General features: G+C 27.4%; 2 protein-coding genes across 3 annotated transcripts in view; one reads left to right on the top strand and one right to left on the bottom strand.

Moving 5' to 3' along the window:
- Positions 1-8,541, top strand: part of LOC136983768 (ubiquitin-conjugating enzyme E2 S) — a 32,431-nt gene extending 23,890 nt beyond the window's left edge. The window contains exons 2-4 of one of the 2 annotated variants that reach the window (XM_067280618.1): positions 831-978; positions 2,186-2,262; positions 7,645-8,541. In XM_067280618.1, coding sequence (XP_067136719.1) covers positions 831-978; positions 2,186-2,262; positions 7,645-7,959 — 540 coding nt within the window. In that variant the 3' untranslated portion in view covers positions 7,960-8,541. Of the gene's footprint in view, positions 1-830; positions 979-2,071; positions 2,263-7,644 lie in introns of both variants that reach the window. The other variant, XM_067280617.1, reaches the window with a different exon arrangement.
- Positions 8,542-10,510: 1,969 nt separating this feature from the next.
- Positions 10,511-12,454, bottom strand: part of LOC136983762 (regulator of G-protein signaling 7-like) — a 70,221-nt gene continuing 68,277 nt past the window's right edge. The window contains exons 15-16 of the mRNA XM_067280607.1: positions 12,190-12,408; positions 10,511-11,981 (exon numbers count right to left, since the gene is read on the bottom strand). Of these exons, the coding sequence (XP_067136708.1) occupies positions 11,798-11,981; positions 12,190-12,408 (403 nt within the window). The 3' untranslated portion in view covers positions 10,511-11,797. The remainder of the gene's footprint in view (positions 11,982-12,189; positions 12,409-12,454) is intronic.

Here is a 12,454-nt window from a genome sequence, read left to right as displayed (position 1 = left end):
GGATGACCAGAGATTAGTATATGGCATGTGGTTGAATGCATACTTCTCTAGAAGAAATTTTGAAATGGATTCAATGCCTGAATGGAAATTCCTGCTGCAAATGAAAGACTTGTTTTTATATTGTGGGCTGTTAAATGCCCTTGATCACAGTGAAAATGATCTTTGTTTGCTTGGTACATGCATGGAAAAAGAATGGCAGTTGCCAGAATCAGAAAGCCAAGATGTTGATATCAGACTTGATGGTAAAGTGGAAGATGATAATCTATTGGAAGAAAATCAAACTATAATCAACACAGATGAATATGACTGTGATAACTACATTGAAATTTAATGTGTTATACCATTAGTATTGTATCAAAATTTTTTGTTTTTAAAAAATAGGAATTCTGGTTAGCTAGACTATAATTATAAATAAATATTGTATTCTACTAACTATATTATTGTATGTTTTGGTTACAAAGCAAAATCTACCATAGAATCCATATAAAAAAAATTTTTCAGTAGAAACCTGAGAAAAATAAATACCATCTTTTACTTACTTAACTACACAACTGTGGGCATAAATGTCATGGCATTTTATTTAGTAATGTATGGTATATGGTTAAATGATCTGGTATCTTGAATTAAATGTCTTAATAAGTATCCATTTCTTCTACTACACGATATATTTGGAGCATGTAACTAACAAAATATGTCCTTTTAATTAAATATTTTATAAATTGCAAATTGCACAATAATTGATGCAATTTATCTAAAAATTCAATATTTGGTTTTATTTTGCTATAGTTTTATCTTGTTAATTATATTTTAATATTTAATATAAATTATAGAATTCCAATGTTGAAAACCTTTCACCTCAAGTCATTCGCCAAGTTTCAAAGGAGCTTACCGAATTAGCCTCAAATCCACCTGAAGGAATTAAAATTCTTCTTAATGAAGATGACATAACTGATATACAAGCATTGTTGGAAGGTCCAGGTAAGACTGTCTAATTATTTTTCTCCTATATATAAAGTAAAATTATAAAAATTAATTTTATTCTATAACTTGACTTTTAAAATATCTGTTTGAATAAATTTCTTTCTTATTGATGATGATGGTTTTTTTCCAGAGAATAAATTTTTGTATATTATTTTTTTCATTTGAAATTTGATGTAATGTTTTTTTAATAAGTTTTAGTAAAATGCATATTTTAATCTGATGCTTTTTAATTTTATTTAGATAGTTTGATATTTTAGTAAATGAGAGGGAAAGTAGTAATTGCTTTTGATAATTAAAAAATATTGGAAGTTTTTAAATAATTAATATTGTAAACCAACTATGCCTTAGAGGAAGGTATGCTTGAGATGAAAACAGAACTTATTGTGACAAAGAACATTCAAAGTAAACTTGACTAAAAGATGGGAATAAACTACATACTGTATCATTTTAACAGATTATGTGGTCTGCCAAAAACTCAAAATCTAAGCCAATAGTAGGAAACATGCAGTCAAATTTTAATTTTAAATGATGAGATATTAAATATAATTTTTGAGACTTGCTTTTTTTTGTCATGGTGTGCAAGATAGGATGCTGAAAATGCTATTAACTTAGTATGTTAATATTATTTGGCATGATACAAAACTTCTTACAGTTATGAAGGGATTCTTTTAACAAAAAGAGGAAGGTTGCAAGAATGTTCTCATGAAGTACTTTATATATTGTCAGTTATGTGAAATTAATGGAACTTCATTTAAAACTTAGTTTAGAATTCATTCATCCAATCTACAATTCTTGATCTCTTCTAATTAAAATTATATTACATTTGAAGCCTTTATTAAATTTTTTTTCTTCTAATCTTATAACAATTATTTTATGGAAAATTTTATAAATATATAAGTATGTAAAGGTTTCAAAGATTGAAAATTACATTTATAAACAAAAGGTTTTGACTAAAAAAAGAAATTCTAACTTTTTTAAACAAGATTGAGTTAAATCATTTCATAGTTGCCTTTTGGGTCATGAAAGGCTTAAGAGTTAACATTTGAATAACTGATTTATATTTTATAATAAGTTATTATTTCTTTACTAGCTGGCACACCTTATGCTGGAGGAATGTTTAGAGTGAAACTTGTTTTGGGAAAAGATTTTCCATCTGGTCCACCAAAAGGTTACTTTGTTACTAAAATTTTTCATCCAAATGTAGCTAGAAATGGAGAGATCTGTGTGAATACATTGAAGAAAGATTGGAAACCTGACCTGGGACTGAAACATATATTATTGGTAAGGATAATATTTTCTTTGTTGTATTAAATTTGATTATTTAGATATTTTCTAAAAACATGTTCTTTATATTTCTGTAATAAATTTAAAATTTAATATAATGAATTATCACATGAATAAATGATGATAATTTATTTAAAATATACATTGCTAGTCATAAAAATATCAATATTTTGAAAGTGTTTAGTTTTGGTAACAGTAAACTTAAAAATGTTTGGTTTGCATCAAATGATAAATATAAACTGTTAAGTTTGGACAGTAATCTGACCAAACAAAAAAATATTTTTATTTAGCTGCTGGACAACACAAGGAATGAAATGCTGCTGCTGCAGCAGAATCTGTTTTGCATACTAGGGTTTGCCAAGTCACAATTTATAACTATAGTGCACCCTGAGTTTTAAAGTTAATTTAACATTGATCTGGTATCTGATAACAACAATTACCAGTAATATTGACAGTTCCAAGATAAAGGATTATGTCACACAACTGTTTTAGGAATTTGTTTCCCAACAAGATTGGAAACTGATGTATTTTCATAATGAAGTCTGGCTTCCTTATGAAAGAATCTCCAGCACATCCTGTCTATTAATGACTTCTTAAGAAGTCCATATTGATAGCTATGATGTGCTGGAACAGTTGATCTTGTTCTATGATCTCAGTCTCGGAAGCTTTTCACTGTGTGATTTCCTTTTATGGGGATACGTAAAAGGCATTAAAAAAGTGTCTAAATGTTACTTTTGTCCCAAGATCTCCAACACTAAAGAATTGAATCATGGCTGCTATGGAAAGAATAACAAGGGATGGATTGTGTTTGCTAGGATTAATTCTGGCTCATAAAAAGTTCATTTTTATGAGCCAGGCTTAGTGTCTTAGAATGAAAGACTTAGGGTCAGTTAGTTGTCTGGTTGGACTTCAGAAACGGGCAAAAATAACATGAATGGATTAGTTTGCAACAGTTATTAGAGTAACAAAGTTCAAAATAATTGACTATTCTTCAATGAAAAAAGTTATTGATACTTTTATTGAATGTGTGAACTATTTACAAGATTTACATTAAAGTGTAAAATATAATGAAACTACAAAATTGTCTTGTTTTTCCTTTTCCATCATTACAAATACTAGTGACAGTCCAAAACTATTTTCACTTATAGAGACGATCTTTTATTTGAGGCTGCACTTCCACAAAAAATCAAAATGGATAGATGTCCTCTGGCTATTATGTAAATATCATAATTCACAATATATTTGATTTGTCTCCAGGAGTGAAAATAGTTTTGGACTATATCCTGGTGTTTGTAACAATGGAAAAGGAAAACAATTTTGTAGTTTCATGATGTTTTGTATTTTAATGTAAATGTAAATACCATTGTCCAAATTTTTAATTTTAATTATAAGTACAAGATGTTAATAAAAGAAAACATAAAAATATGTTAGTGATAATAAACCACACAAGTTATATAAAATCAGAACCATAATTAGTCCAAATTAAAAAACAAAACCAAAACAATTGTTCACAAAACTTTCCTGACAGTTGGGAACTTCAGTCTAACTTAAATTTTTTAATTCTCCACAAGAACTGACAAAATAAATCAAACTAGGTTATTTATAAACAAAAAAAGACTTATGATCTAAATTGCCTAACTGTCACACCAAAAATAGTCAGAAAATCCTTTCATTGATCAAATTTGACTTGGAACTTGCTCCAATTGCTTTCAAGAGCTTCACCTCACTGTCTTCAACCTAGCTGAGATTTTTATTTGTCTTGGTGTGATGTTACAGTTAAACATGCCACTATAAATCATTTACATACATACATGCTAATACCATTTTCTCTTATCTTTGCAATCTTTTCTTTTATAAGTCTTTCCAATCTTACCAAAAAAGATTGGAAATACTGATTTTTATTTTAAAATCAGTAACAAAAGGATTAGGAGAATTCTTTAACTCCACTTAACCCAAGATGCCATTGATAGACTGGCAATGTTAGCTATACAGGTGTTAGTCATGTTAATGGTTTTTTTCATATATTTATTTTTAAAACTTTTATTCAGGAAGGTGTAGTGTTTTGCTCTTTTAACCAAAATAAAACATTCCAACATAAAGATAACTAAATAAAACCCTGAAAATAAAGATATTTGGACTCAACTCCTTACATGTGGAGATAATTGGATTATCATTTGGATGTATGCTGTGTTAAACATTACAATCACTCAATGTGTGCCCCTAATGTAACATATTAAACTTGGACAGTTTTACTTTAGTCTGGTGTGAACTGTATATTTTTAACATTTCAATAACCAAAGCTATATTCATCTGAAATAGTAATCGTTTCATAAATAAACCCATAATACATGCATAAAATAATTTTTAACAAAAACTACAATTTGTTTTTCCTTGATTAATCATACTTATGTAATAGAAAGAAATTGAACAAACAGGCTATCATCGTGCAAGCATGACAATGTATGAACATAGCTCTGTGCAGAGTGAATTTTTTTAACAAATACAAAGCAATAAAGATCAGTTTTCAACCCTTTCATTAATGAAAATGTCTGTAAAAGTCATGTTCATATTTCATTTGCAGCATGTAATTCAAAAATTATTTTTGTGTTAACAAAATATGAGTACATAACATTTAGGAAATTGTTTTTATTATAAAACAAAGTAAAACATGAATATATTACAAAAATAACGACTTATATTGTGACACTATAAATTTATGGACATCAATTTTTAATTCCTAATAAAGTTTTACCATCGACACTGGCTGCATTCAGCAGACTCAATAGTTGTAACTGAGCAAATCAGTAACTGTTACATAGCAACCGGATCTGTTGAACAATGAGTGATGTTGCGTTGGAACAAAAACCCTCATGGTCAGTTTCAGGTAGCGTAAATGAAAGACACTACCAAATGTGACATCAAAACACTAAACATGTTCCGAAAGAGCGCTACTGTAAAGGGCGTTCAGCAGAGAAATACTCAACATTTCCAGAACTGTTGAGTCTGCTGAATGCAGCCAATGCTTCCTCATTTGACCATCAGATGGCTTGGTTATTTTGCATATAGTTAAATAAGATGTCAGGGTGCAATTTTTGATTTATTTAATTTAAAATATATGCTCTTAACCCTAAATTAGTAGTACCCTGTACATTATACTTTTCCTGTTACAATAGAGTCGTCATATATATAACTCCTCTCGGGGGAAAACTTTTGAATTGAAATAATGTGACTTCCAGTGCAAACCAGAAGTTCATGTACAGTGGAACCTCACTTGACAATCATAATTCGTTCCAGAATCTTATTCATAATGTGAAACAATTTTTTCCGTATAAATTAATGTAAAATGCATTCCATGCTGAAAAAAATACTCAAATATTTTATGTATAACATTTATTCAAAGAAAATTATACAATATACATTGTTAAGGAGTGTGAATCACCTTTATCTTTTCTTAGTGCGGAATGAACCAACCTGAATGCGAATTTGATTTGCAAAAAAAAAATATATATATATTACAGCTAATATGTCTGATAAATATGCCAAATGATATGCAAAATTCTTGGGCTATGTGAAGGCTATAATTAAATATTAGAAATTAATTAATTTTCCTAGAGGTAGGCAGTTATGCTTCCATCTCATATTAAATTTAATAATTATAAATAAATAATTTTTATTTTAGACATTTCTAAAATTTAATTTGGAATTGGTCATTAAATTTAACAAGTTGGCAGCATAACCGCATATCTCTAGTCAAATTAATTAATTTCTAATATTTAATTATAGCCTTTACGTAGCCCAAGAATTTTGCATATTGTTTGGTGTGTATATTATACGAGGTGTGTCTGAAAAGTTCAGTGAATGGTCTCATAAAATAAAGGAAACAAGAGATACAAACAAAATACTTTTACTGACATTCAACGTAATCGCCATTAGCAACAACACACATTTGACATTGGTGTGTTTGCTCACAGCTTCCAGCAGCTGTGAGCAAACACTTCTTTCGGTATTGCACGAAGCACCATTGTCACACGTTGTTGGATCTGCGCAATGTTGGAAAAGCATAGGCCTTTCAGGCAGGGAACAAGAAGAAATCTGCAGGTGCCAGATCTGGAGAATATGGAGAGTGTTGAAGAACTGTCACCTGGTGTGTAGTGAGGAAGTGCTGTAATGTTCACGCGTTGCATTTTGCAGTGCAGTCAGTGTAAGAAGAAGTCACTTCTTCTTACACTGACTGCATTGCATTGTTTGCTGTGCGCACTTCTGTTTAACTGTCGTGATTTCGATGCTAGGGGCACTAGTTGGCAAGTCTCTCACTATGTCTGCGTGAGTGCAACATCCTAACCAGCACAGTTATTCAACTATGGGACCATTCACTGAACTTTTCAGATGCACCTTGTATTGTATAACGGGCTGTGGTTATTGATGTTTATATATAATATGTCTGAACAGCCAAGTTTGGAAAAATGTGTGATCACAAAAGTGATAATTTATTTATAGATAGGAAAGTAAACTTCATTTCCTAATAATTTTAATAAATAGTTATTTCCTGTTCAATAAATAATAAATTCAGTAGTATAACCATTAAAACTTGTGTAGAAGTTAATAATAAATTACTATACTATATATTCATCTCATTTTCCTTATTACAGAAAATATTGTTAACTTGGACAACCTTCATCTCCTATTAGTCCAATTTAGTGGGAGTTTACTGTATTTCTTGCACTTAATTTAACAATATTGACAAGATTTTGATTCACAGTTCAAACAATAATGTATTTGCAGTTTAACTTATATGTAGCTTCTAACATGGATGTTTCTTATATTTATCAAATATTTAAAATTTGTATTGGAAATGTTAAATATTTATAATAAAGAATTGAGATTTAATTTTATATATATTGTTGTAGTTGATGATAATCATATAGTCTTGATACATTTTCAGTCATAATAGCCATGAAGTGTTTCCCGATAATTCAGAAATTTTAATATTTTAAACTTTTGAATTAAAATACATATTTGTAATTTTTATTACTTTCTAAATTCTACTATAAGAAATAAATATAACTTTGACTTTTGTTTTTTCTTAAATAGTTCTTGATATAGGTTCTGGTAAATACTATATTAATAATACAAATTAAACTGATTTTAAAGAACCAATTAAGCAATAGATCAAAGAATTATTGTTTATTTTTATACACAAACTAACCAGTTTATTAATTATAAAAATTTAGATTGTGTTGCTTTTACTTTTATTGTAAAATAATGAATCCTGTTATTATTTTTAATGAAATTTTTCTATTTGTAATTAAAAAATATAGGAATTTACATTTATAATTCCATTCTACAAAATAATCGATATTAAAAATATAATTTTTTCAGACCATCAAATGCCTTTTGATAGTTCCAAATCCTGAATCCGCACTAAATGAAGAAGCTGGAAAGTTATTGCTTGACCACTATGATGATTACTGCAAACGAGCAAAAATGATGACTGAAATTCATGCTCAACCTCCAAAATTTCATAAAGAAGGGCTAGAAATGGATCCCTCTTCATCAAATGCAGGAAATTATCCCCTGAAGGTTGGTGATGGCCCAATGGCAAAAAAACACGCAGGAGACAAAAATAAATCTTCTATAGACAAAAAAAATCTGAAAATCATGAAAGATAAAAGGAGGACTCTGAAAAGGTTATGATTTAAATTTTTGTTTGAAATTCATTAGAATCATTGTGTACAACACTACAAGTGGCATTGAGAAAACGGTGACTTTGGTGCAACATTGTACACAGGTGTGTCTGTGTGAACATTTTGCCGTACAGTTAATTACAAGATCTATTCTTCTCAATCCTCTTCTCCCTTTGCCTGAACTTATGGGTTGCCGAGTGCCTTTCTAGTCGAGGATTTACAGTGGGAAAGCATAGCAGCCTGCATGTGTCGTTCAGCTGGAAGTAAACAACACCAATTTGAATTATTGGTAATTTTGAACTTCCAAAACAAAGTCAACAGTTGCCATGGTTCTATTTTATGTTGTATAAAAAGAGTAGAATACAATTTTTAACTTTGTGCATGTTCACTTTATTTTTGTAATAGGTTTGTTTTTGTTATTTTCGTCATAAATGAATTTTACAGATTTTAAACATTCTTGTCTTCAAATAACATTAATTTCTACATATTTAATGAAATTATTGATTACAAAATTGGCTCTTGTTTTATCAAGTCCAAGTAATTGTTGGCGTGCAATAATTTAAATTCTGAATAAAACTTGTCTTGTAGATTATTTTTGTTTTTAATTCTGTTTAATACTATGAAATTTTTACATCATTTGACAATGAAAATTATTATGAAATTACTTTGGAGTTAACTTAAGAGCTATTAAATTTGTTAAATGAATAGAGGCAAAAACTTTCTCTGTAGATTTGATATTTATATAACACAGTTAGATTACAAGTAAAATTTGCTTTACATTCATGAAAACATAGTGAATTTTTATTGAATAAAACAATTATTTCAAAATAAATTACCATAACTATTTTAAATCACAAATTTGTTAAATCAACATGAAGCTATTTCTCTTCATTGAACGAAATAACAATATGGATAAAATGCACACAGATTTTTTTCCTTTTTTTTACACTAATATACATGGCATAAATTTTTACATTATAATGAAAAATAATACATAATATTTGTCATGCATTATTATCTACATACACTTTACAGATATAATAGAAATGTTATGAAAAACATTTCAAACTGGCAACATAATTGTTGTTTTATTATAATAATGGGATTTGATTTAAAAGATTTCACAAAATAATTTTTAGAATTAAAATTACTTTCATTCAAGCTGCATAAATAATGTACAATGTATAATACATAAATTTTAATCGGTTTGATTGAAACAATAGATAAATTGATTGGAATAAATACTTGTTTGCAAAATGACCTTTTTCTTGAAGACAAAATTTGTTAAAAAATTAAATGTTAGTGCTTTTTTTATATATATATATATAAAATAGAAATTAAAAATTGCCAAATTTTTAAAAAGTAAAATTCTAATTTTTTAATGTAATTTAAATAGAATTTTATTTTTAGCAACTGATCATTGTTTAAATCTGAAAACTGCTCTGGACGGATATTGCAATGAAAATGGAAAAGTTTTATCTAATTTATATTGGGCTTAAAAAAAAATACGTCTTTTGGAAATTTCAGTTGTAGCTAATGTATAGATATTAAGAATTGAAATAATTCAGTTTTAGATTTTCAGGAATTGTAATTAATCATCATTTGGTTTTATGGATATGTTTTATTTAAGTCAAATTTTATTTTCTATTTATTAAACACACTTCATGACACACATATTTATAAAGCTTATAACTTTTTAAACTTGCTATGTGTTCATTTTAAGTTAAAAAAAAAAGTCATTCCTAACAAGGTATTCATTCTTTGAGGCAGAATAAATAACTAAGCAAAATTATATTTTAAGAATAATATAATTTTGTTTTTATTGTATTAAAAATTAACAAAGTAAATGATTTAATTATTACATTGTTATATAATACGATATGTAAACAATATATCCAAATATTACTATTTGTAATTTGTAATAAAATGTTTTTAGAACTGAACTAAGTAAAATAATTTTCTAAAATTTTTAAAATTTATTTTCAGGAGTCTGTGTATATTTTAAATTCAAATATTTTTATTTATTGCTTTAAAAAGCATTTTTCTTTGGAGGAATAGAATAAATATTAAGAGACAGTTTTGTTTGGTTGAATGAACAAAAATCACTTAGCTACGTGGAAAAATTATATTTATATTTTACTTCTAAGTATGGTTTTTGCAATAGAAAAAAAACTTTGCACCATAAATTTGCTTAATTTAAATAAATGTCATTTTAATTTGAGGAAAACATATGTATGAAGAAAATACGCAGTTGTAATTTCTGACATTTGATGAATCTTGTTATTTTTGAAATAAATTAGTATGCAGTAATTTATATTCTCATATATATTACAAAATAAGAAAAACTGATCTGAAAATCTATATGAATTTATAAATAGCTAAAACATTTTCTGATACGGCTATTATTATAAAATCTTAGCAATCATTTTTAAAAGCACTCATTGTTTCAGAATTTGCAATTTATAATAAAAATTATACATTCTTTTTTTAAAGTTTTTTTGTCTTATATGAATAGACAGATGAATATTTCAGTATTTTCATATGAAATAGTTTCCTAATTTCAGTTACTGTTAAAATGTTTCATTTTATAAATTATATTCCTCAAAGGAATGAGTGGAAATCGTATTTAATACTATCATGGATATTAAGAATTTAATTTGTGTTTTTTAAAAGTTTTTTGAAAAGAAAATAGTTTTTTTTTAAGTTTTATTCTTTAATATATTGAATATTGGAAGTGTTAATATCTAAAATATGTATTTATTCCAATCATTAGAAGATTGTCGTATTGGTCAACACACTACACAATTGCTGTTGTATACAAAGAGGAATATGAATCAATGTCTTGATACAATTCTTAATTTTTTAGAATTTTAACACATTAACAAACTACATTGTGTGAATGTACCATAATATATTATGTGCAGTCAAAATAATTGAATTCAATCTTGTGTTTATAATTCTAATTTTATTCTTATATATAAGTCCATCAAAATCAATCATTAACAATGTAAGTTCACAGCATACTGGTTTTATTCAATAGTAACCACATTTTGTATTAGTCTGAAATAATAACTGCCCTCAAATAGATATTTAAATACTTTATTAAAAATGGACAGTAATTGGATATGTGCAATAAAGAAGTAACTGCAGAGAAAATATGTAGTTTGAAATAATAGCTGTGCTATTTGAATAAAACCAGTAATCTGTGTATATAATAATATAATTCACTTCATTTCAATCATACCTAATGTTTATATAATTTAAATTATCCAAGTGCAACTTGTTTGACTGCAAATAATGTTCATATGTACAAAATAAATGTTAACGCTATTAAGTACATTTCTTACTTTCAAAATTTCTATTATACTAATCACTAACATTTATAAAATTTGAAACTCGATGACATTTAATAATGGAGCTGATATCAATTAGAGAAATTTTATCTTGTTTCTAATAAAAATATGTCAATTTAAATTTTATATTTATTTCTGTTGACTATTGTCATATTTGCAATCTTAAATATTAAGTATATTTTGAAGGAAGACTTGCCTAATCACAGTTTTAAAATAGTACTCTCATATAATTAGTCTTAGTAAACAATCTATTCGTTTGCTTTTCAGTAGCTGATACATCTTTTGATTTTTGCCAAAAAATAAATAAATATTTTTGTGCTTTGCCTTATGCATATATTAGGAAAAATAACATAAAATTATAGTAAACACTTTTACAAATTAATTTAACAAAAATATACATTACAGAATTCTTGGCACAATAAATAAGTAAATAGTCCATATCACATCTCATACTTCATCCATAACTTCTCTGCATTTGTTAAATGGAAATTGAGATCATGTTTTTGTTTCCCAAGGTGCTACTAAACTCTTAATCTGACTAGGTACTGCTAAGAATAATCCAAGGTTTGGATCTTCCAGTACTGTACTGTCGCTTCCTCTGTGTGTCCAACGAGGAACTTGAAGCATGCTGTGAGCTGCCTCATTCATGTGTTCATGAGAACCAGATGGAGATGACATACTGTAAAAAAAAAAAATAGAGAATTAATATAGTTCATTTTAATACTTTGAGGTTTTTATAGGGGTGGTTATCAAATGCTGTAAAGTGATGCCTGTAAAAATTGGATAAATAAATAATCTTAATTTATTGTCACATCACTTTTTATTCTCACCTTTCAGTTAATAGAATATGGTACAGAAAAATAAAATTACAAAATATTTTTACTAACGTGCTAGATGCAGTTCTATCGTGTGGAGTTCCTAATTCGTGCAAATCACTTGTGCTATGAGAGTGCCTTCCACAAAAGGGCCATTTCATTTTATCCATTAGACCTGGGGTTAAATCTATGATGCTTCCTGATAACTGACCACTACTACCTCTGTGCTTAGTGCTTGTGCTAGGTGTTGGTGCAGATTTTTTTCTCACTGATGTGCCAAAGTTGCAAAATCTAATTTATTTACATTAAAATATTAGAAATTTTAGAACTACCTTCA

The sequence above is a fragment of the Centruroides vittatus genome, unplaced genomic scaffold (genome assembly GCF_030686945.1).
Source record: "Centruroides vittatus isolate TY-2023 unplaced genomic scaffold, ASM3068694v2 contig_885, whole genome shotgun sequence".
NCBI classification, from domain to species: domain Eukaryota; kingdom Metazoa; phylum Arthropoda; class Arachnida; order Scorpiones; family Buthidae; genus Centruroides; species Centruroides vittatus.
Note: the sequence above shows the minus strand (reverse complement) of the source record. Positions and strands in the feature narration are given on the sequence as shown.